Source organism: Gopherus evgoodei, chromosome 7 (genome assembly GCF_007399415.2).
Source record: "Gopherus evgoodei ecotype Sinaloan lineage chromosome 7, rGopEvg1_v1.p, whole genome shotgun sequence".
NCBI lineage: Eukaryota > Metazoa > Chordata > Testudines > Testudinidae > Gopherus > Gopherus evgoodei.
This window is the reverse complement of record NC_044328.1, coordinates 127,241,986-127,268,226: the sequence shown is the minus strand read 5'-3', so window position 1 is coordinate 127,268,226 and position 26,241 is coordinate 127,241,986. Positions and strand designations below refer to the sequence as shown.

The window sequence follows — 26,241 nt, the reverse complement described above, 5'->3', positions numbered from 1 at the left end:
GGTTGGCAGTGCCCTTACTCCTCCTGCTGTGGATAAGTAACAACTCATATAACACAGTATGTAGGAACACTTAGCCCCTAGCAGTCACATGCTCGCAGTAGCTATGTGAGTGTTTGTCAGCGAGGCACAGCAACACACATCTTAAGGGGAAGTTGGGTTTTCTCTTTTTTGAGTAACTAAGCTTCCCAAATGGTCCTCAGTACCCATGGAGGCCTCCTAAATCAAGCGTGGCTACAGTGCGAAGTCTTATAGTTAAATCTCGCCCAATCTGCTCTTGACCAGAGAAACCTGCAGTTGTCAGTCTTGCTTTCTGAAAGTTGGCAGAGTTTCTGGTGGAAAGGTTTCCTGTGTGCAAAAAGCTAGATCCACCAGTGCTTTTGTGGGGTTATGTAACACAGAGGGCCCTGACTATTTACCAGTGAACAGAGGCTTAAGAAAGTAAGTATGTTCTTCGGATCAATGTGACTTGCACATTAAATGCGGTGTTGTTACATGGGCACAGTTCTTTTTTTTCCCAAATGAATTAGATACTCCATAGTGATTGTCAGATTAATAGCCCTGGAAACAGAAAGCCCTCTGCTCACCACCAGTTAAAGTATAGGCAGCAGGAATGAGAGCTTCACTGCTAATGTGCCTCAAATTGCTGCTTCTGGGGAGACCATTGCTTGGGAAGAGAAAGCAGTTTGGTCTCCATGACCATACAGCCATTAGTCTCTCTGGGAGCTGGGTACGTGCTTGCTGGGGAGGAGCCTTTTTATGGTATAGATCCTGCCTGCAAGTATGTGGAATTCACGACTCCCTGCCAAGTGTCCTTCAGACAGCATGATCTTTTTAGGTACCGACCGAAAGCTGATTCACGTCGTGATTGAAACATGTGCCAGTCCCAAGCTCCTGTGTGTGCTAACTTCCTTCTCCCCTGGCACAAACCCCACTTCCACAACAAGCTTATGTTACAAGTGATTCTTAGCTATAACGCAGGCCCCACGCCAACTGAAAGGATCCCTGTATTGCCTATTTCCCCCATCCCTTCTTTTTCCTTTGCTCTGTATATGCCTTAGCAACCTTCCTGCCCATATCTTTCTTCACCACCGTGTTCTGCCTTGCCAGGTTGCAGCTGCCAGTCACTTAGTTCAAGATGCTAGTGTTAAAGGTATTGGCTTGTATTAAAATATTTTTTAATACAGACTCAGATACAATTGACAAACTGTTCATCTAATAGATACTTTCCTATATCCCTGTTTTCAGCTGCCCCTCTGACTTAGGAAGGCCACATGATCTGGTGATTAGAATACAGAGCTTGGAGTCAAGATGATTTATGACTCCAGTTCCTGCGTCTGCCACTGATACTCTGTATTGACCTTGGGTTCCTCTTTGTGCCTGTTTCCCCCATATAGGCAATGTGGATAGTAATACTCATCCTTGTTAATAAATGTTTGCCAAGGGCTTTAGGATCCTTTAGCAAGAGGTGGTACGTGCTGGATAAGTGCAAAGTGTTTTGTCCTTTAAACTTTTCTAAACTTGTTAAGCTCCCGTTTTCAAAGAAGCGGTTTCGAACTGCATTCAGCATTGCAATGACAGTCTCTGTGAAGTCTGCCTAAAGCAGCATTATTACCTCCAGCGCCTTATGCATGCACCACAGGATGGCAGTTGGCGTTGGTCTTTTGGCAATGGCGTCGCAGCAGGAATTCTATTCCAATTCGTTATCCACCCTAGCCCCTAGTCCTTTGTTGTTGCTGCTTTTGAAACAGCAGTATTCCACTTTCTAGCTACACAGATGATTATTTCTCCCCAGGGTCATTACTGTACATTTATCTATAGGAGGTCATCTCACTTACATCTGCCCAGCTGTCTGAGCTTGCCAGATCACTTTATGTTTTTGATGTATCCTCTCTAGTGTCTACTATTCTGCCTGGCTTGGCATCACCCACAGATTTAATGAATGTGGAGTTAACGTTGTCTTCCAGACTGTTATGTGAATGGAGGAGAGAGAACAGTGCAGGGACCCACTTGATACCGCCTTTCATTTTCAGACTGTTTCTACTTGGTTACAAAGTCGTTATTGTAACTAACACTGTTCTTGTCCATTTGGTTCCTCTGAGCCCCATTTCTACTTTTTCTGCCCCCTTCTGCCAATGGCCTCGCTGTAAGCAGAATAATCTTCTAGCCAGCCCTGGCTCTGCTTGGTTCCTGAGGTAGTTAGACTGCTACAGAGCAAGGAAACTCCCTACCTATTCACGCCCCTGAGGAGTGTCATATTCTTGGAGTTAGTCATATGTTCCTGGAGAATGCAATAAATGAACTGTTACTTTTGAACCCTGCTTCCCCCATGTGACATCATGCCCTGCTGCTGCTAGATTGCCAGAACTGACCCTTCCCCTAAATACAACATTAAGGCCTAGTCTACACTGGGGGGGAGGGGGGAGAGATTGATCTAAAGGTATGTCTACACTACGGGATTATTCCGATTTTACATAAACCGGTTTTATGAAACAGATTGTATAAAGTCGAGTGCACGCGGTCACACTAAGCACATTAATTCGGCGGTGTGCATCCATGGTCCGAGGCTAGCGTCAATTTCCGGAGCTTTGCACTGTGGGTAGCTATTCCGTAGCTATCCCATAGTTCCTGCAGTCTTCCTCGCCCATTGGAATTCTGGTTGAGATCCCAATGCAAAAACAGTGTCGTGGGTGCCTCTGGATAAATGTCGTCACTCAATCCTTCCTCCGTGAAAGCAACTGCAGACATTTCGCGCCCTTTTTCCCTGGATTGCCCTGGCAGACGCCATAGCATGGCAACCATGGAGCCCATTTTGCCTTTCGTCACTGTCACCGTATGTGTACTGGATGCTGCTGACAGAGGCGGTACTGCAGTGCCACACAGCAGCATTCATTTGCCTTTGCAAGGTAGCAGAGACTGTTACCATCTCTATTGCACCGTCTGCCATGCCATTGTAAATTGGCGATGAGATGACGGTTATCAGTCATTCTGTATCATCTGCTGCTGTCATAGGTGCTCCTGGCTGGCCTCGCTGAGGTCGGCCGGGAGCGCATGGACAAAAATGGGAGTAACTCCCTGGGTCATTCTCTTCTTTGTTTTGTCTAAAAATAGTCAGTCCTGCCTAGAATATGGGGCAAGTGTACTAGAGAACCAGAGAGCACAGCCGCTTCCTGTCAGAGCCCCAGAGATCCCACAGAAATGATGAGCTGCATGCCATTCTAGGGGGTGTCCCTGCAACAACCCCACCCATTGCTTCCCTCCTCCCCCAACCCTCCTGGGCTACCGTGGCAGTGTCCCTCCATTTGTGTGATGAAGTAATAAAGAATGCAGGAATAAGAAACACTGACTTTTTAGTGAGATAAAATGAGGGGGAGGAATCCTCCAGCTGCTATGATAGTCCAGGCAGTACAGAATCTTTTCTTTAGACATGAAGGTGGGGGGGGGAGGACTGATGGAGCTCAGCCTCCAGTTGCTATGATGAAGATGGTTACCAGCCATTCTGTACCATCTGCTGGGAATGACAGGGAGTCAGTCCCATTTTTACCCAGGCGCCCCCGGACGACCTCACTGAGGCCAGCCAGGAGCACTCACGGGCTGAGGATGACGATGGATAGCAGTCATATTGTACCGTCTGCCACCGGGAAGGGGATGCTGGTGTTCAGCGCTGCAGCACCCTGTCTACCAGCAGCATGCAGTAGACATAGGATGACATTGAAAAAATGCGAGAAACGTTTTTTCCCTTTTCTTTTTTGGGGGGGGAAGGGCATATACCCTGAAACACCCAGGAAAATGTTTTTGATCCTTCAGGCATTGGGAGCTCAAATGCTTTTTGGAGACTGCGGGGACTCTGGGATAGCTGGAGTCCTCAGTACCCCCTCCCTCCCTCCATGAGCGTCCATTTGATTCTTTGGCTCTCCGTTATGCTTGTCACACAGCACTGTGCTGTGGACTCTGTATCAGAGCCTGGAGATTTTTTCAAATGCTTTGTCATTTCATCTTCTGTAAGGGAGCTCTGATAGAATAGATTTGTCTCCCTATACAGCGATCAGATCCAGTATCTCCAGTATGGTCCATGCTGGAGCTCTTTTTGGATTTGGGACTGCATCACCACCCATGCTGATCAGAGCTCCACGCTGATCAGAGCTCCGAGTTGAGATCGCTTTCCAGCGCGGTCACAATGGTGCACTGTGGGATACCGTCCGGAGGCCAATACCGTCAATTTGCGGCCACACTAACCCTAATCCGACATGGCAATACTGATTTCAGCACTATTCCTCTTGTCGGGGAGGAGTACAGAAACTGATTTAAAGAGCCCTTTATATCGATATAAAGGGCCTCGTTACGTGGACGGGTGCAGGATTAAATCGGTTTAACGCTACTAAATTCGGTTTAAACGCGTAGTGTAGACCAGGCCTTAAATGCGCAACTTCAGCTACGAGAATAGCATCGCTGAAGTCAACGTATCTTAGATCGACTTAGATTGACTTACTTTGTGTCCTTGCGGCATGGGATCATTGTCTGCCGTGCCCCCGTCGACTCCGCTTCCGCCTCTCGCCTTGGTGGAGTTCCGGAGTTGAGACGTGATACATTGATCCCCGATAGATCGATCACTACCTGCCGATCTGGCTGGTAATGTAGACATACCCTAACAGTGAACAGCAAAGCTTAGATGTATTCTGAACATCCCTATTAATCAGCCTGTGAGGGGTGCATGGCACTGCAGTGAGTTTGAATTGGGGAATTGCTCCTCCAGTATCTTGTCACATTTCAGCTGTTGCAGAGGAAGGTATAAAAAACCAGATGGTGGAGAATTATGGAATAATCTGCCCAAGGGGAAGTTTCTTCCTAACTGCTGTCAGGAAGTCTGGTTGAAAAGGGAGAGAATTCTGAAAAGGTGGGATAATATTGCAAATGCTCCTCTACCCTGAGCCTGGTTAGTAGGGTCAATCAGCACAAACGTTTGCCTTTAACTCAGTTTTCTGTTGTTTTGGTCTTTGCATGTGTTTTAAATAAAGATGGAATTGGTTTTTCCAGGTGAAGTCCATTGCTGGCAACATCTGTATGTGCTATGTACTGCCAGCATAAAAGGATTAAGATGCCATCACTATATGAAACATCAACACCATTAGCTAACTTTTTTTAGGCATAGAAACACTAGTGCCTATCAACTCTAAACTTTTTTTAAAAAAGCTTTTCTTAGCCTTTAATTTGTTCCCTTAGAGCATTTTGTACCTTGTTGACCTTGAGACCTGACTGCAAATTACAAGAGAAATAGCCTATAAAATATACTATTAGAACATTTTTATTCTCGGTCATAACCGTTCCCCTTTGGAGTTTGAAGCTCCAGTGTTAGTGCCTGGAAACCAGAGTGAACCTAATTAGAGAGAGATTAATGTGGTTTTACTTCATTCACACAGTTAAATTAATTGTAAAATTGGCTAGGTGTGTAAACCTTGTAACCTGACATGATCCTGGTAAAATCCCAATCATGGGCCTGTTGCTGATCTCCTATCAGTTTCACACCAAGATGGGTCCATTGACTTAAATGGAGCCACTCCTAATTTACAATGTGAATGAGAAGAGTATCAGCCTCTGTGTGAATTGCTGAGGAATTGCTGTCCTGCTCGTTCATGGAGTGACCTGGCTTCAGTGTAAAACTGTGCAACTTGATAGATCAGAGGGAGATATATGGACCTTGGCAAAGATTCAGTGTGGGATCTGCTTTGTGTTGGATATCTTCCCCCATCAAGAGAACTTTGGACTTTCTTTGCAAGAGTATAGATTCACTGACCTGGTGGGTCTCTTACATCTCACATTCTCACATGGCTTAAATAATAACTTTTAAATATTAATATTGGGGAAGGAAGGAAGAGAGGAGGCTGTATTAGAGGAGTCCCTAAAATTACAGTAGTAATCCAACCGTAATGGCTAGGAGTCTCTTTGGACTGGTCTGTATGGTATGGCAGAGCGGTATAATGTGATCTAATATGTGACCCTCTAACTCCCCCACATTGACCCTGATGGTGAGCTCTAAGAGGTGCATCTCAATGTGTACTGTTTCAGATGAGACTACATCAAAGCACCATCAGAACCTTTTGAGCGCGCATCATCAAGGTCTGGGTGGGGCAGTTAGAGCACTCCACAGCTTATTCCCCTCTGATGGGCATCACCACGCCATGTAGACAACTTTGAGCATTAACAAATTGTGGGTCAAATCCTGAACCTATTGAAGCCAAGGAGACTTTTGTCATTGACTTCAGTGGGATCAGAACGTCACCCATTGTGTATTAGTAATTAAGGCCCTGATCCTTACACACATGCTGAGCTTTACTCATATGAGTAATACACATGACTTCAATGGGACTGATTAGATGAGTAAATGTGACTGTCTTACGTAAAGGTGAGCATGTGTGCGTTTTGCAGGAGTGGAGTCCAGGTGAACAAATATTTCTTAATTTCTTTTGGCTGATGTAGCCTGTATTTAGTTTGGATACTTCTTGGTACAACGCACCCAATAGCAGTGGTGGACAAGCTGTGGCCCGCGGGCCACATGTGGCCTGTCAGGGTAACCCACTGGTGGGCCATGAGACCATTTGTTTACATTGACGGTCTGCAGGAATGGCCGGCCACAGCTCCCAGTGGCTGCGGTTCGCCGTTCCCGGCCAATGGGAGCTGCTGGCAGCTGTGCCTGCGGATGGTCAATGTAAACAAACTCTCGCAGCCGGCCAGCGGATGACCCTGACGGTCCGCAAGTTGCCCCCCACTGTTCTATAGTAAGTTTTTTGCAAATGGAATGAAAGTTTAGTAATACAAGACTGACTGTGCTTAGCTGGGAAATTTTGCTGATGAGGGGTTAAACTGCCGTGTAGTTTGGGGGCTAGGGTGGTGGCAAATATGAGGTTTGTGGATTAGTGAAGTGGGAATCAATATGATTCTGTGGTATTCTGAAAGCAAGGAAGTGAAGCACAAAAGGCTCCATTGAGGCCCCTTACATTGCTGTTCAGAGGCTGATCCTACAGCCATATGGGCTACGGCCCCGTATTACTGCAGGGTCAGATAAGCTTAGAGCCCACGCTTTCAGCTTGAGCTTAGAGTTCTCTTACTTGGGTGTGTTTGTCAAACGCTTTGCTCACGGTGGAACAAGAATGGAAATAAAATGATCCCCTTCTGCAGTCATTAGTTTACTTTATCTCCTGCATTAACCCAGCACTGACTTTATCTGTACTGAAGGAGAGAGGGAGGGAAAGGGTCAGCTTCCCTTCTGTGTTAGCTTGCTCTCTTGACATAAGAACATGAGAATGGTCTGACTTAGTATGGCCAGTAGTCCACTATCCTGTCTTCTGACAGTGACTGGTGCCAGATGCTTCAGAGAGAGTGACCAGAACAGGGCAATTTATCAAGTGAGCCATCCCTAGTCCCATCTTCTGGCAGTCAGAGGTTTAGGGACACCCAGGGCAGGGGTTGCATCCCTGACCTTCTTGGCCAATAGCCATTGTTGGACCTATCCTCCATGAATTTGTCTAATTCTTTTTTGAACCCAGTTATTCTTCTGGCCTTCACAACATCCCCTGGCAATGAGTTCCACAGGTTGATTGTGCGTTGTGTGAAGAAGTGCTTCCTTTGGGTGTGTGGTTTTTTTTGTTTTTTTTGGTTTTTTTTTAAACCTGCTGCCTGTTAATTTCATTGGCTGATCCCTGGTTCTTATGTTGTGTGAAGGGATAAATAACACTTCCTTATTGACTTTCTCCCTAGCATTTGTGATTTTATAGACCTCTATCATATCCCCCTTAGTTGTCTCTTTTGGAAGCTGAACAATCCCAGTCTTTTTATCTCTTTTCATATGTGAAATACTTCCTTATGCTTGTCTAAAACCTTCTGCCTATTGGCCCTGTTTTGAAGTCCAACTTTTGTGTGTACATTGGGGCAGTTGCGAGCGTCACAACTGATGTCAGTGATATGGTCTGATGACTTCACTATGAGATCTGGTAGAGGGAGGAGTTGTGCAGCCGTTGGGATTACCCCTCTTGGGAAGCACAGACAATGACAGTTGACAGTTAACAAACATTAAAAAACAAAAAAACCCAACCCACCTGTGTTGAACACACAGGCCAAGAATTTTCAGAGTTACTTGTGATTTCCAGTACTTCCATTTTTGTGTATGTGCCCAACCTGAGATTTCTTAAAGGGGCCTGATTTTCACGATGGCCTAAGCATTTGCCCTCTGAAAATTAAACCTCTTTAAGGTATCTCAGTTTAGCACCCTGTCATAGTATCTTTCCCAGTTCTGGACCTTAGCATCCAAAATATGGGTACTAGCATGAATTCCCCTAAGCTTAATTACCAGCTTCGATCCTGTAACGCTGCCACCAATCAGGACTTAGAGTAGAGCGCATGATAGACTCTGGTCTCCCCCAAAACCTTCCCTAGGGACCCCAAGACTCAAATTCCTTGAGTCTCACAACAAAGGGGAATAAACCATTTCCCTTCCCCCTCCTTTCTTCCTCCCAGCTCTTTCCCGCCCTGGGTACACTAGGAGATCACCATGATTCAACTCCTTGAATCTCCATACAGAGAGGAATGATACCTTCCCCCATCCTCTTTTCCCTTCACCCAGAGGCAATCCAGATTCAAGCTCCGTGAATCTAAAACAAAGGGATTCCCTCTTCTCCCCTCCCTCCCTGTTAAGTACAGACTCAATTCCCTTGAGCCTCAACAAGGGGAAAAAATCAGACAGGTCTTAAAAGCAAAACTTGTAATAAAAAGAAAGACCTTTTACTTTTTTCTATCTCTGCAATTTAGATGGTAAAAATTTACAGGGTCTGTCAGCTTAAGAAATTGGAGAAACAGTTTCCTCCAACAGGAATACAATTGAAAATACTTCCAGCCAAATACAATTGCAAATAAAGGAAAATGAATAAGAAGACTATACTGCATTTCTACCTTTATACTTACAAAATTGGAATAGAAGATTAGAGAGCCTATAGGTACGTGTGGTCACTCTCAGAGCCCAGAGAGAACAAAGCAAAACCCCCAAAAACAAACAAAGGCTTCCCTCCACCGAGATTTGAAAGTATCTTGTCTCCTGATTGGTCCTCTGGTCAGGTGTTGCAGGTCACTGTTTGTTAAACCTTTACAGGTGAAAGAGACCTTAACCTTTAGCTATCTGTTTGACACACCCAAAATACCTAGTTCTATTAGACATGCTTGGCCTGAAGATAGTGTGTTGAATACACGGGGGGAAGGGGCAGGTAACAGCATGGTGGGATGGATGTTTGCTCTGGATTTGGGTAAAACAAAGCTCTCCTTAGGATTTTGGCTTTGTCTGTAGCTTCTGGTGACTAGTGATGGTCTAAGCAGGTCCACGGGCAGAAGCTAGGTCTCCGTGGGGAGGGTGGCTGGGGGGCTCCCTATGCAGTCAGTTGATTTATTTTTTGTCATTGAAAAAAAGGTTGAAAATGAATTGTTTGGCGCTGCTGGGTATCTGGCCAGCTTTGCTTATGTCTAATGCTAGTTCTGCAGGCGATTCCAATTATCTGATTTGGATCAGCGGCCCAAAATTACCAGCAATGCTGCATCTTGCACAGCTGATGCCAACTGAGTTGTAAACTGCATAATACAAAACCAAACTCTTTGAAATCATGCAGCAGCCTCCCTGGACAAAACTGGCAGCCTCTCTCTCTCTCTCTCCCTGACCTCCCCAGGCTCCCTTTTTTTTCAGTTCCCTTAATGGGGTCATTAGTATAACTTGAGGCTGCCTGGCTGACTCGCTAATGAGGCTGGGCTGCCTTGCCTCAGACCCAGACAGGCTTGGAGAGAGGTCCATAAAACCTGGCGATGATCATAGGGATTTGTATTCATTCTTCCCAATTCCGTGGGAGCTCATCTAATGTCCCTAGCAGTGACTAGCTGCCCTTACACACCCCGAGACCCCACTCACAGGTAAGTGGAGCCTATCCTTTTGCATAAGGTTGAGAGTCTCAGTGCCCTGCAGTGGGGGACTTCCCTGTCAATCCTCAAAGAGCTCTACATCCTGTCACGATACGCCTGCTTTTGTTCTGTGAAAATAGATTTTCAATGGTTTATTTACAGCAGCCCTGATGCTTGTGGGAGTTGTGTTTTCCTGATACCATGGAATAATGGAAAATGCATTAGGGTGAAATCAGTGGCTTCAAACTCACCGCGTTGCAAAGGGTTAATGCTCCTAGCAGCTGCTGCTGCATTCCTCTTGCTTGGTACAGGGAGTTTTAATTCCACTGGTTAATTTATTTCCCCACAATGTGACACTGTGTTCCCTGAACTATTTTTCATCTTCAAATTGCAATCTTCCGGTTAGTTCCTGTAAGGCCTGCTGTGCTCTGCGTTTATGTTCTTGTTCTCAGCCACTGCGCTGCAACCACATCATATATCAGGTACATAAGCAGCAGAAAGAATGAATAGACCTAAAGGTCCCATGCCATTTACATGAACAGATCTGTAGATTATATTCTGCAGGGTGACTCTCTCATATGGGTGGTAGCGTCTGTGTCACTCAGCAGATCCTCAGCTGAAGGGGTGCCTCTTTTCCTATTGAGTCATAAGAGATTTATGAGCATAACTCCCATTGTTCACTAATGGGAGCCATCCATGAAAATTACCCATTCATCCATTGGAGAATAGATTTAGTCTTTTATCTGGGAATCAGAGAAAAGTCACTGTAGTATAATCAAAGGAAGAAGTCTTTCTTGGAATATAATTTGTTGGTACTGTCTGACCACCATATGTCGTTTGACTTTCATCCTTTTTTGGCAAGATATAAAATCATCTGGACAAAACATGGTGCTCTGTGGTTGAGAAATATATATTTAAAAGCAATACAGTATTAAAATAGACTAGCTGCGCCTGAAATGTTTTGTAGATTTATTTGCTGTCAGAGTCTGATAAAATATTTGAGGCAAATGGCCTAGTTCTGTTTAGGCAGTTTCCTGTGAGAGGGACTAGAGAGATGGATTGAATCATTTTTTATTTTAATTGCACAAATATACTGTTAACCATTATAAATCTGTTTTCTATCAGTTGTTCTCTTTATTTTTTTCCCTTCCTCTCTTGCCTATCATTCAGTGTTTATTTTAAGACATCATCTGGAATAGTAAACACTTTTGCAGTTGAACATGTGGAAAAGTCTACATCTTAACTGTCTCTTAGTAGTATCTGATTGTGATTGCAAATAAAGCCAGTGCATCTAATCTAAGATGCTGGTTTTTATAATGAGGCTTGTTTTACAGCTAGTTAATTGTCTTGGCTCACAGCTCTTAGCCATGGTCCACACGAAGAGATAGGTCTTGTGCATGCTGTTTTACCTTCTAAAATTTGTAAATCTCTCTCTAGCTGAAAAATGATGTAGATTTCAATAAAATACCTTTTTGGTGCACACATACAAAACACCCCAAACCCAACCCCACAACTCTTTCTGCAGCCTGAATTAAACACAGGGCTAATTACTAACAGTCTGGATAACAAAGTCCCTTTATGGCTAAAACACTAATGAGATTTTTCTCTGTGCTCTTTAAGACTTCACATAATAATGGAGGGCCAAGTTCTTAATAGTCTGACTCTCAGGATTAGTTTTGAAGGGCTTATCTACATTACAAAAGTAGCAATAGTTTAACTAAACTTATTTAGTTAAACCAGTGCAAGTCCCTAATGTAGACACACTTAACCGATTTAGTGCTTGCTTAAATCAGTTTGTGTGGGTAAAATACTGAATTAAGATGAACTGGTTTAGGTGTGTCTACATTAGGGGTTTGCACCAGTTTAATCAGAACAATTTCAAATTGATTTAGTCATAGCAGTGCACCTCTTCTAATGCCAACAAGGCCTAAAATGATCAGTGTTTGGCCCAGAATGTAGTGTGTGTTAATCTAACGTAATGTATGAATGATGAAATCATTAGTTATGAAATATCAACCTTAAAGGGATTTGTGTTTTTTTCCTTAGACGGATGATTGTTTGATATCATTTGAACACTAATGCCTAGAGCATAATCTCTCCAAATATTATAATAGGTTTATATACAAGTAGATAGGGGTTAAATTCTGTATTTTCATGTGAACCCTGAATATCACTAAAGTATTGAGGAAGGAATTATCTTATTGTGCCTTAGAGGATACTTATCAAATCCATTTTATTGAAAACTGAATATACTGAGACAGAACAAATGGAAAGCTGATCAGAATATTAAATAAATAGCACAAAATTTAGTTGCTTTGTTGGCTGTAGAAGTGCGACACGGATTGATTCACTTTAGACTGTGTAGGATGTGAGATTTAGAGCTGATTAAAATTTAAGGGGAATTAGAGATGAGAGATTTCACCATGATATCTGTAGGGATCTTTGCCTTCTTACAGCAAGTAGTTACGATAGGAGCCAGTGCAAATCCATTGACAGCAGCTGTTGTTCCGGCTGATAGGTATCGATAGTACAGCAGAAATCGGTGGAGTTACTCTGGGTTTAATTTTACATTGGTGCACCTGAGAGCCAAATTGGGCCCAACGTATTTTAAATATGTATTCACGATTCTCAGATCACATATGCAGGTGTGCATAATGGTGTGCATCTCTACCTTCACCATTGGCCTGGTGTATGTACCCAGCACCCTTTGCAGTTGGACACTTGCTGTGTCTCTCCTTGTTTCACAATCTTTCTCCCCTTCTGTATACATTGGTCCCCCCACTTCCTTCCTTTTTTCCTCTTGTGGCTTTCTTCCCAGGGCAACTGGGGTGTTGTTCTTTTCTATCTGACCCTCCTGTGCACCCTCCTGCAACCTCAACCACTCCCAAGCTGCCTTGCTTCCCTAGTCCTCTTTGTATTGACCTCTGACTCCTGGCTGCTTCGCAGGATCTGGTTCTTACTGAGGGCTTGGCTACACTGGAGAGTTGCAGCGCTGGTGGTGAGTTTAAAGCGCTGCAACTTAGTAACTGTCCACACCTGCAAGGCACATCCAGCGCTGCAACTCCCTGGCTGCAGCGCTGGCCGTACACCTGGTCTGCTTGGGGTGTAACGATTGCAGTGCTGGTGATGCAGTGCTGCTCAACAAGTGTGGCCACCAAAAGTGCTGCTGTTGGCCTCCAAGGTATTAGGAGGTATCCCAGAATGCCTGCTCACAACAAACCGGAAGAATGGCTGAACTCCAAGCTCCCCCGAGCTGCTTATCTAAAAAACAAACACAGCTCCTGTTCGCTGGAGCGAGGGAGCGGAGGCAGGCAGGGGAATTGCTTTGGAAGGTTCACAGCTGTTTGCTTGAAGAGAGAAGTCACACGGCAGAGGGGGAGGGGGAGTCCGTGTTGAGCAGCTGCTTATGTGGTCTGAAGGCTATTTAGGAGTGCATAATTTGCATTTAGTGAATAAGAGAGGGGTGGGGGAAGAGCTCAAAACTTTTAAATTGATTGCAGGTTGGTGATGTGTATGTTTCAGTTCTTAGAACTTGCAAGGCAGGGAGCTGACAGCTCCAAAAATCCATTCTCTCTCTCTCCCCCACGTTCCCCCTCACCTGCCTCTTTTGAAAAGCATGTTGCAGCCACTTGAACGCTGGGATATCTGCCCACAATGCACCACTCCCAACAGCGCTGCAAATGCTGCATATGTGGCCACACTGCAGCGCTAGTAGCTGTCAGTGTGGCCACACTGCAGCGCTGGCCCTACACAGCTGTACGAAGACAGCTGTAACTCCCAGCACTGTACAGCTGCAAGTGTAGCCAAACCCTGAGTATGATGAGAAACAAGTTTGCAGTTCTCTGTTGCTGACCTGATTTGAACCTCAGAGCTCGTGGGTTCCCCATCTCCCACCTGTAAAGGAATAATGGATAACTGTAACGATTAATGTTAATAACTTAGCTCCGTTAACATTTACTTAGTGTTTTCCTGTTCTTGGAGACACGCAAGCTAATCTCCATTCATTTGACCGGACCATCTATCTGTATAGGTGCTGAAATAACTCACATAACCATGATATGCGAGTGCCTCACAAACATTAATGAATATATCCTCAACCATCTCGGAGAGGTAAGGGAGGATTACTAACTCCATTTTACACTTGGAGACTGGAGGCACAGTGAGATTAATGACTTGCAAATCTACACTGCAAGAAAAGATCTGCAGCGATGAGTCTCAGATCCTGGGCCAACTGAGTTGGGTGTATGCTGCGGGGCTAAAAATTAGCAGTGTAGATGTTCCTGCTCAGGTTCCCATCCCCTTTGCTGGGTTTCAGAGCCCAAGTGGGAATGCTTCAAGTGCTATTTTCAGCCTATCACATGAGCCCTGCAAGCCAAAGTCAGTTGACCTGGGCTCTGAGGGTATGTCTACACTGCAGTTCAAAATCTGCTGCTGGCCTGTGCCAAGTAACTCAAGCTAAGGGGCTGTTTAATTGTGGTGCAGACATTTGGGCTCAGGCTGCAGCCGGAGTTCTGGGACCTTCCCGCCTCGCAGGGTCCTAGAACCTGAGCTCCAGCTGGAGCACAAAGTCTACCCCACAGTTAAACGGCCCCTTAGTCCGAGCCCCATGAGCCTGAGTCACAGCTACTGTTTTTTAATTGCAGAGTAGACATAGCTTGAGATGCATTACCGTGGCTTTTGTTTCAGTATAGACATACCCATAGGAAGTGTGAAGCAGACTCAGGGTTTGAACTCGGATTTTCTGAGTTCTTACAACACCTTAACATCAAGACCAACTTTCCTTCTCTCGGAACTCCTCCATTTGTGTGGCTTTATATCTTGCACTTAATTGTGTCAATCATCTGAAAAGTCCCAAAGACCATAGAAGAGTGGTAGAGTGGTATTTACATAACTATTGAGTTGCCACTCAGTAGACATGAGATGTTTAGCACATTGTATTTCAAGAGTATTGTTATAGTTTGTATCATACCAAATATATTTAGCGATGTAACACAATCAAATTCCATCCTGCAGTTCCGTTAACAAACACTTGAGCTACCTTCTTGACTTACGTTGCCAGAACTTTTCAGTGGAATTATACAGTTGCGTAACGTGGCTGCTCACCTATTAAAATATAGACACTAATTATAATTAAAAACCTATGTAGAAGACTAAAACTGCATGTTTTCATAAGGATGTCAAGTTTTTAATTGCATAAATAAGATGCTGACTTAAGCAAATATTCAATTTCACATTAAAGAAAGAGATTTGTAAAGGCCTAGATTTACATAATTTAATTTTCTGCAGAGACGATACTGAAAATCAATAGCATGATTCATAGCCAGACGGCAGAATTGCCATGCAGCCATTCTTTGACTGCTTAAGCTAAAAGTTCAAAGAGTTCTACAATTGATTTTAAATGTTGTGTGCTGACTCGAGTGTTTCCCTTTAGAATCCCTAAATGGTTTAGACCCTGTCTCTTTCCTGTTTTGCCGGTAGGCCTACCCAAGGCCTGGTGGCTGTGGAATTAGTAGCAAAACTTTATCTCTGGTGGAAGTGGCTATCTAGCATCCTTCTTCTGGGTGAAGAAATCTAGATATTTCTGGAAAATCGGCTGCCATCTTTGTCTGTCTACAATTATTCTATATCTGCATGCTCAATGAAGTTATGACTGTCTAACTCCCTCTTGTGGGGCACTAGATAACTAGTTGCAGTGCACATGTCCCAGGACACATGATTCTAAGTCAGAACTGCAGGAAGTTCTGAAATACCATGTTCTTTTCCTGTTCCCCTGACTGCTGCTGCCTCCTGCTGTCCCGCGTGCTTTTTCACATCTCTCCCTATGGCGTTCCATGTCCCTCTTCTGACTCCAGATACTCCTTCTCTTTCACATTGAAATCCCCTGCTCTCCTGTCAGCAGCGAGGAGGAGAGGAAGTAGACTCTCTCCCAGCAGACAGGAGGAAGGGATATGGCATCTTGAACCTGAATCCTGCAGCATGGCCCTGATTTTTTTTATTTAAGTTCAAGTTTTCACGATTGGATCCTGCAAGTGAGCCAGGAATTTGGCAGGTGCCTGAAATGTCAGGAAAAATACTCAAAACCAGAGGTTCTGATTAAATAACACAATCTGTCAAGATTGTTGTTCACGTGGGCTGGGGCAAACCCTACCGTAATTTTTTTTTTTTTTTTTTAATTCTTTTCTGCCATTAACATTGCTGCAGAACTTCCAGTTTGCCACAAAATTTTACGTGATTGTGCTGCAGAAATCAATTGGCCGTGCCATAGAGTGAAGCCCTTTGCACTGCTTTGTAGATGGGGCAGCTTAATGTGCCTGTTACTGAAATGTAACAAGCTCCAAGGTACCTTAGTACCAACCTGCTGGTACTGAAGTATTATTTCAGTGGGAAGAATTGAACTGAACTGCCAATACTGGGTGTTCCATGAAGCGTTGTTACAAGCCCAGCCTTGCTATGCCTGGCTTGAGAAGTGACGGGCATACACCACTTGTGGTACGGCTACTACAAACAGTAACCTTTTGGACACTTAACTTCCGTAAACTGTTGGAATTTAATTATTTAATCAGGAAAGTACTAATTAACTGAACTGAGAACAGTCAGACCAGACTACGCTTGGCTTTTCTTCTAATACTGCCTAAATCTTTGGATTTAAAAGAAGGTTTTATTTTTTATCTTCTGTGCATGTATAATAAGACATAGGTATCCAGGTGCAGTGTATTGTGAAAGAGCGGAGTTCTTCAGACTACTTTTCTGACATTTGTCAACTCATGCAGCTCAGATTGGATTGTCACATGTACAGAAGCAATACACAAAATCTGCATGTATAAACTTGCCTTCTTGTGAAAGCTGAGTGTTGCTTTAAAGGAAAGAAGCAGATATTACCAGTAACAAGAAGAAAGCATGAAAGTACTCTGTGACACAGTGTAGTGAGTGTTTCCTCTTTTTGTTTTGTTTGGTGCGTTCAAGTGCTTTACTTTATGAAAGCAAACCAGATTGGTGGCTCCTTTTTAATGATGTGTTTGCTGTGTGGTGGTCTTGAGATTGTACACAAGGTGGCTGCCTGACACTACTGCCTCTTCTCCTTGGGTGGAAGGCAGCGTCAATGTCCTCCAGGCTGGATTGGATGGCATGAGCTGTTGAAGTGTGACTTCCCCTCAATGAAGTTCTCAGGCCTTCAACACTTCAGCCAATTGAATCTCAGCCTCGCCCAAGAGCTCCACACATTCATAGAGAGAGAACTTCTGTGCCATAGGAGGGCTACCAGTTGGGGATTTTTAAATGAAGTTTCTGCTGTAGTGGAACCCATTACAATACATTTACAAAAGCAGAAAGTTTATAGAATGTGCTGGACTCTGGCATGTGTGTTTCTCAAGAATCTGGCTACCCGCTGTTTTCCCTATAGCAGTTATTGTTTTGTGTATGAAAAGTAAAGCAAGTCCACACGTACCCTTCATCTGGCTAGATAGAAGGACTATCGACAGTCTAAATGTCCTGGGCTAGACTCTGCTGGTGTACGTTTGCTGTTGATACTCTTTATGGATAAATGTTGTGTAAGATGTGTTTGGTGTAGTGAGTTTGTCAGATCTGAGGTGAGAGTTATTGGCAAAGAACAGGGGATGCTTTGCCTAGGAGCCTCTGTGTCACAGTAACCCACTGTTGTCTCTTCAGAGACCTTATGCCTGACTCAAGAGTCTGTACACAGAGTCCAGGCTGAAATTGTGTCATCATGTATTTGTGTTACTGTAATGCCTAAGAGCCCCAGTCATGCACCAGGACTCCATTTTGGTAGGTTCTGTGTAAACACAGAACAAAAAGACAGTCGCTTCCCCAAAGTGTACCCACTTTGCCCCCTTTCCTCCAATACCATTGTCAGCCCGAACTCTCATTATTTTCTTCTCTCCTCTTTGCACCCTCTTCCATTCTGCTCTCCCCCCCCACCAATGAAAGGTTTTCGTTCAAGAAGCAACAAAACCTGTTCTGAAGGTAACTCAGTCATGAGGGTTTCCCAGGATGCCCTGTCTTGTGCCGTCTCCTTAGATTGTGAACTCTTCATGAAACAGAGACACTCCTTACTCCTGAACAGCACCAAACCCATTGTCTCTGCTTAACAAATAATATCTTTAGCGAGTGAATGTCGTTTTCCTAATTGCTGCTGTTTTTTGTTTCTTTTCTCAGCTCTGACTGAAGGGTACGTTGGCTCGCTGCATGAAAACAGACATGGTAGTTCTGTGCAAATACGGCGGCGTAAGGCCTCGGGGGATTCTTACTGGGCTTACTCAGGTGAGTTGACTCATACTATATTGGAGGGAAACGTGACTGGGACACTGGCAACCCCCAAACTACCTGTTTGAAATGTTTGTTGTATTAGTTTTGCTGCTACGTATGCTTCAGGAACTTGAAACAGGAATTGGACTTCTATTTTGCAAGCTATGCAACTTGGTTTTTTGTACTGACGCTCCTGAAAATTCAAGAGCTTGACTGACCCACCCTGACCTTGCCTTCCACACACACACCAGCACAATTGCATAGCACACTCATGCACTGCTCTTGGAGCCACTGCGCTCCCCAACCCGCTCTCCACAGAATAGCACTGAAGAGCTGTGATGGTTCTTGGAGGGCTCAGGACTGAGTCTCCTAGGTACCTCCCCCTCTGCCTCCAGTACAAGAGAGACTTGCTGGTGCTTAACTGAGTGTCATAGAGCCACAGACTTTGAAGGTCAAAAGGGACCAATATGATCATGTAGTCTGACCTCCTGCACAATGCAGGCTGCAGAATCTCACCCACCCACTCCCGCAACAAACCCCAAACCTACGTCTGAGCCACTGAAGTCCTCAAATCATGGTTTTAAGATTTCAAGGTGCAGAGAATCCTCCAACAAGGGACCTGTGTCCCACGCTGTAGAGGAAGGTGAAAAACTTCCAGGGCCTCTGCCAATCTGCCCTGGGGGAAAATTCCTTCCTGACCCCAAATATGGCGATCAGCTAAACCCTCAGCACATGGGCAAGACTCACCAGCCAGACACCCAGGAAAGAATTCTCTGTAGTAACTCAGATCCCACCCCATCTAACATCCCATCACAGACCATTGGGCATATTTACCGCTAGTAGTCAAAGACGAATTAATTGCCAAAATTAGGCTATCCCATCATACCATCCCCTCCATAAACTTATCAAGCTTAGTCTTGAAGCCAGATATGTCTTTTGCCCCCACTGCTCCCCTTGGAAGGCTGTTCCAGAACTTCACTCCTCTGATGGTTAGAAACCTTTGTCTAATTTCAAGTGTAAAATTCCTGATGGGCAGTTTATGTCCATTTGTTCTTGTGTCCACATTGGTACTGAACTTAAATAATTCCTCTCCCTCCCTGGTATCTATCCCTCTGATATATTTATAGAGAGCAATCATATCTCCCCTCAACCTTCTTTTGGTTAGGTTAAACAAGCCAAGCTCTTTGAGTCTCCTTTCCTCGGATCATCCTAGTAGCCCTTCTCTGAACCTGTTCCAGTTTGAATTCATCCTTCTTAAACATGGGAGACCAGAACTGCACACAGTATTCCAGATGAGGTCTCACCAGTGCCTTGTATAACAGCACTAACACCTCCTTATCTCTTTTAGAAATACCTCACCTGACGAATCCCAAGACATTAGCTTTTTTCATGGCCATACCACATTGGAGGCTCATAGTCATCCTGTGATCAACCAATACTCCGAGGTTCTTCTCCTCCTCTGTTACTTCTAACAGATGAGTCCCCAGCTTATAACAAAAATTCTTGTTATTAATTCCTAAATGCATGACCTTGCGCTTTTCACTATTAAATTTCATCCTATTACTATTACTGTTCAGTTTACAAGGTCATCCAGATCTTCCTGGATGATATCCCGGTCCTTCTCTGTATTAGCAATACCTCCCAGCTTTGTGTCATCCACAGACTTCATTAGCACACCCTCACTTTTGGTGCCAAGGTCATTAATAAAAAGATTAAATAAGATTGGTCCCAAAACCAATCCCTGAGGAACTCCACTAGTTACCTCCCTCCAGCCTGACAGTTCACCTTTCAATATGGCCTGTTTTAGTCTCCTCTTTAACCAGTTCCTTATCCAGCTTATCATTTTCATATTGATCCTCATCTTTTCCAATTTAACTAATAATTTCCCATATGGAACCATGTCAGATACCTTACTGGTGTCAGCTCCCAGTCTGTCAGGCACCCAAGCACTCTGGGATATACTAGCCTTCCCTTTACCTTGTAGATGAATAATAAATGCACCCCATTGCTGAGTCCTTTGGAAACATTCTCCTGTAGTAATCAGCCCCATATCCCCTGAACACTCATGGTAATACCGGGTCTGCTCTCCCCAAAGGAACAATGCAAAACCAGCTCTAATGATTCCGCTCTGGATCACCTCCTTAAATAATACCACTGCACTGAGATATGTTTATAGTGAAAATAATCATAAGTTTATCATCAAAGATCAAGATTCAAGAGCGAGTGAATAAGGATCGTGGTAACAGGAGAGTTACAGATGGAACAGAATCATTACATGGTTCCTAGAGACTAAAGTTAAAACTTATTCAGACAGAAGGTTAGCCTAAGACAAATTATCTCACCTCAAATGTCCTTCGCAGCACATTCAGCCAAGCCTGGTTGAGAGCCTGTTTTCGTTAATGTAATCTCATTGCCCGATTACTTCCTAGGTGGAGGATAAACAGGTGTCTTCCTTGCCATCTACTTATATCCCCAAAATGCATTGTTTGTTCTCCTGTGTCTTATTTACGTGTGTTTTGTTATCCTGTTGATTTCACATCTCCCTATTAGCTTTGTATGTAAATTGTTGGCTTATAATGCTTAAGTTACATGTCGTGCAGACAGGTGAATAAACCTCCTTTGTCTGAGAAAAAATCTGTTTGCTAGTTCTTCCTTGACAGGAACATATTTTCAGTATACATATATTACTTTGTAAAAAGTATCTGTATGTACATATCACAATTATATTAATGAACAGTGTGAGCGTGGCTTTCATTTAGGACCTTACATGATACTCTTTGGTGAAGCATAATGTACATTCCAGGATCAGGATATTCTTGTAAACCTCCTTTACTGGTTGATATTGAGACATTCTTAGGGTTACATAAGTATTGTATATTTTAAGTGTGCATGCTTCCAATTTTACATTTTTGCAGATTACTCTCCTGCTAGGTTTTCAACCCCTGCGCTCTCCAACCCCAGTCAGAAATCCCTTACCCACTTCTCGCTCAATTACCGGTTTTTCAGGTCAGTTTTCCCAGCACTGCTTGCTTTCCCCTTACTTTCCCCCAAGCTTCCCCAACTTTTCTCTTTCTTACCTCAAGTAGTTCTTCTGGACCCCTCTAAGGAATTTTCTGCTCCCACAAACTCATACTTTACCATTTTCCCCTTCACAAGTAATTCCCTAGCCTATCACATGCTATTCAAACAAACTCCCAGCATCTCTCAGTGGAAGCGTGAGCGTCCAGAAGTCCAGGGTGTGTTTGTGTGTATTTTACAGTTTTGTGTCACAGTGAGACAGACTGATGCAACATATGTTAGAGAAGGTAGGATTTGGTGGATGTTTCATTGTTTGTTTGTCCTCTTGTCTTGTTAGGAAAGGTCTAGGAGAAACCTGCTCTCATGGATCAGTTTTGAGACTACAAATCACGATACAACGTAACTTGTACTAACCCGCCTCCATGTGCAATTCTCTGGTTATTGCAGTCCAGGAAGCTTCTAGACCTCCAGTTTATTTGCAGACCAGTTCCTCAAGAGCTGTGGGGAGGTGTGGGAAGAGAAAAAAGGAAAGTTCATGTTGGTAGCTATGGCTTGTTTGCAGAAATTGTTTCCACACACTTGTTTCTTTCTGAAGGTCCATTGTGTCATTAATTTTGCCAGACTTTTTTTGAAAGGGCTTGTGATGTATTTCACATATTTGATATTAGTCCTGACGGAGACATTGTGTAGAACCGGTTTTATCACAAAGATAAAGTTGGGTTTCTAAGGAGTTTGAATATGGATGTCAGCTAAATAGGAAAATTATAACCTAGATAATACTGCTAATTCTGTCATCAGTAATAAATTATCAGTTTCATTGAAACTGCATGACTAGCTAAGGTTAGAATTCATCCATTAATACACAAAAATATCAGATGTCACAGTTTCCTTTAATTTGATGTCATAATAAGAGATGCTGTCTCATTTGCAAATGAGACTGTATAAACAAAATACATTTCAGTAACAGATGACAAATGAGCTCTTTCCACTTAAATTTTGAGAATAGTAGCAAATAAACAGGACAGATGTATTGTCACAAATTTTATTTCTTTATTGGATTTTAAATAATCTGATGATAGAAGGAAACAAATCAAGGAAAAATCTGTATGTTAAGATGGATAGTCTGTCGATTCTTATCTGTGCTCTACCAACTATACAAAAATTACAGGTTAAGTGGTATTCGGTATGTTTTTCCTTGGTTTTGGTTACCTAAAAATGCAGTTGGAATATTCATTGCAGCCTATTAAAGGAAAATGTTTCAAGAAAACAAATAAAACACTGTTGTTGGAATTAGTCTGCTGTCATAGATATGAAAACTCTTTGCATGAGTTATTGGATTTTGTTTTTAATCAGTCCTGCAGTTTATGAAATGTCTATGCGTGTGACAAATTTCTAAATTCTATTTTCATGACTATTCTGTTTTTTCATTCGTGACTAATATCACCTTATGCCCAGTAAAAGCTTTTACCATCCACTGCTCATTTTAGATTTGTCAGTGTAAAATATATAGACCAATCTTTAATTACATGTTATCTATTGGCTTTTTTGCTTCGTTTTGTCTATTGATAAATCTCCAGCTTCTACAGGGAAGATAGCCAATCTGTTTTGTTTTACAGAGGACAGATAGTGTTTTCTCAGTTATCAATCACATGCAGTTCTACTTGATTACTGTTATCTAATTAGAACCCTTTTTCTCACTATTGCTGATAAAAGAAGTAAAATTGGGAAATAGGCATAAGAACGGCCGTACTGGGTCAAACCAATGATCCATCTAGCCCAATATTTTGTCTTCTGTTAGTGGCCACTGCCAGATGCTTCAGAGGAAGTGAACAAAATAGGGCAATTTATTGAGGGATCTATCCCCTGTCATCCAGTCCTACTTTCTGGAACTTGGAGGTTTAGGGACACTTGGAGCATGAGGTTGCATTCCTGAATATCTTGGCTAATGACAATTGATGGACCTATCCTCCACAAACTTATCTAGTTCTTTTTTTTTAACCCAGTTATACTTTTGATCTTCACAACTTCCCCTGGGTATGAGTTCCACAGGTTGACAGTCTTTGTGTATTGTACATCCTTAAGGTTGTTTTAAACCTGCTGTCTAGTAATATAATTGGGGGACCACTGGTTCTTGCAGTGAAGGAGTAAATATCACTTTTTCTCCACACCATTCATGATTTTATGGGCCTCTGTCATATCTCACCTTAGTCGTCTTTTTCCAAGCTGAACTTTTCCAGTCTTTTTAATCTCTCCCCATGTGGAAGTTGTTCCATATCCGTAGTCATTTTTGTTGCTCTTCTCTACTTTTTCCAATTCTTGTCACTCCATCTCAAAAAAGATATTAGAACTACGTTCAAGGTGTGGACGTTCCATGTGTTTATATAATGGAATTATGATATTTTCTGTTTTATTATCTGTCCCTTTCCTAGCAGTTCCTAACTTCATTAGCTTTTTTGACTGCGGCTGCAAATTGAGCAGATTATTTGAGAGAACTATCCCACATGATTCCAAGATCTTTCTTGAGTGGTAAAAGCTAATTTAGAACCCATCATTTTCTATGTGTAGTTGACATTTTTTCCAATGTGCATTACTTTGCACTTATCAACATTCAGTTTCATCTGCCAGTTTGTTGTCCAGTCACCCAATTTTGTGAGATCCCCTGAAACTCTTCACAGTCAGCTTTGGGCTTAACTATCTTCAGTAATTTTGTATCATCTGCAAAACTTTGCCTCCTCACTGTTCACCTCTTTTTCCAGCTCATTTATGAATGTTGAACAGCACAGGTCTCAATACAGATCCTTAGGGGACCCCACTATTTACCTCTCTCCATTGTGAAAACTGCCCATTTATTCCTACTCTTTGTTTCGTCTCTCTTAACCAGTTACTGATTCATGTGAGGACCTTCCCTCTTGTCCCATGACTCCATACTTTGCTTAAGACCCTTTGGTGAGGACCCTTATCAAAGGCTTTCTCAAAGTCCTAGTACATTATAACCCCTGGATCAGCCTCATTGACGTGCTTGTTGACCTCCCCCCTCAAAGAATTCTAATAGACTGGTGAGGCATGATTTTTCTTTACAAAAGCAGTGTTAGGTTCCTCCCTAACATATTGTGTTTATCTATGTCTGACAATTCTGTTCTTTACTGTCGTTTTAACCAATTTGCCTCGGAGTGAAACCCAGTTGGCTTCACTTTAGCTACCGTATAGTCATCTGGTACAGAGGCTGATTTAAGCAATAAGTTACATACCACAGTTAAAAGCAACAGAGTCCTGTGGCACCTTATAGACTAACAGATGTATTGGAGCATGAGCTTTCGTGTGTGAATACCCACTTTATCAGACGCCACTGACTAAGTGGGTATTCACCCAAGAAAGCTTATACTCCAATACATCTGTTAGTCTATAAGGTGCCACAGGACTTAGTCTGGATCTGTAAAAAGCAACAAACACAGCTACCCCTCTGATACTTGATACCACAGTTCTGAAATTTCATATTTGTGTTCCTTCAGAACTCTTGGGTGATGACCATATGGGCCTAGTGACTTATTACTGTTTAACTTATCTGTTTGTTCCAAAGTCTCTTCTATTGACACCTTAATCTGGGCCAATTCCATTCTTTTCGGTGACCAATCTGAGGTTCAGGTGTGGGGATCTCCCCCACATCTTCTGCAGTGAAGACAAATATAGAGAATTCATTTAGCTTCTCTGCAATGGCCTTGTCTGCGTGGAATACTACTTTTGCATCTCTGCTATCCAGTGGCCCCACTGAATGTTTGGCAGGCTTCCAGCTTCTGATATATTTAAACCAATTTTTGCTGTTTTTGTGTCTTTAGCTAGTTGCTCTTCAAATTCTTTCTTAGCCTGTCTAATTATACTTTGACTTGCCAGAGTTTATTTATCTATTTGACTTCCAATTTTAAAAGGATGCTTTTTTTTGCTTTAACAGCCTCTTTGCTCTGTTGTTTAGCTATGGTAGCATTTTTTCAGTCCTCTTACTGTTTTTAATTTGGAGTATACATTTAGTTTGAGCCTTTGTTTTTAAATAGTCTCCATGCAGTTTGCAGGCATTTCACCCTTGATTGTTCCTTTTAATTTCTGTTTAACTAGCCTCCACATTTTTGTGTAGTGCCCCTTTTTTAAGTTAAATACTATTGTGGTGGGTTTCTATGACAGAAATGATCTATGTACCACTTCCTTGCCAGGGAACTGAAAGAGGATTTATTGTTATGTTATACCATGAGCGCAACTTAAGTTTAATATTTGAGCAGTAAAATATGAAATTCCATTCCAGAAGAAACCCTTTTAGAGTTTAACTTCCCAGATTCAGAGAGACAGTGCAGGCCTCCCTGGTCGTTGGCGTGGAGTTTGTGTTACACCAGTGGATGCTGAAAGCATTTGGCCCCTACCTTGTGCCGTCCCATTTTATCACTCAATAAATACACAGTATATAGCTGTGAGGAATCTGTCTAGACAGTGCACATGCCACATTGAAGGCACTTGAGTGCGTGCAGTGCTTTGTGGGAGAGTGCTGCACTGAGGCAAGGTGAACTGCTGTCTTCAACTCCAAGCAGGAGGAGTTGTTCTCAGAGACAGGGAGAGCAGGGAATGAAGGGGAGTGTGTAGAGGGGCATTATTCATGAAAAGTTTGTGAGGTGGTAAGGAGAACAGAAGATGAAATAACGAGAGAGGCTTGGACAAGATGGATAAATATCCAAGCTTTTGAAATATACTCCTGCAATGCTGACTTAAGAGTCTGAGGGGATTCTGGCATTGCCAGGCCTAAGGAAAGAAAACTAATGGTGTGTACAATAAAATGAAGACTGAGGCAAGCATGACTATATTATCATATAAATGCTTCTTTATGCTGTCTAGTTACCATTCATCTCCAAGGGAGCTGCTCCACTTCTCCCCTGACCCATGTCTGCCACCTCCCTATCATCGCCAGCTACATGTGGAATTTTCAGCCAGCTCGGCTGCTTTTATCCCATATCTCTTCTCCATGTTTGTGCTTGTAGACCTTGGGGACTGATGTAGAGA

General features: G+C 43.1%; 1 protein-coding gene across 2 annotated transcripts in view; it reads left to right on the top strand.

Moving 5' to 3' along the window:
* PTPRG (protein tyrosine phosphatase receptor type G) overlaps nucleotides 1-26,241 on the top strand; it is a 589,008-nt gene that overhangs the window by 112,744 nt on the left and 450,023 nt on the right. For both annotated transcript variants that reach the window (XM_030569843.1, XM_030569844.1), the window contains exon 2: nucleotides 18,097-18,201. In XM_030569843.1, the coding sequence (XP_030425703.1) occupies nucleotides 18,097-18,201 (105 nt within the window). The remainder of the gene's footprint in view (nucleotides 1-18,096; nucleotides 18,202-26,241) is intronic.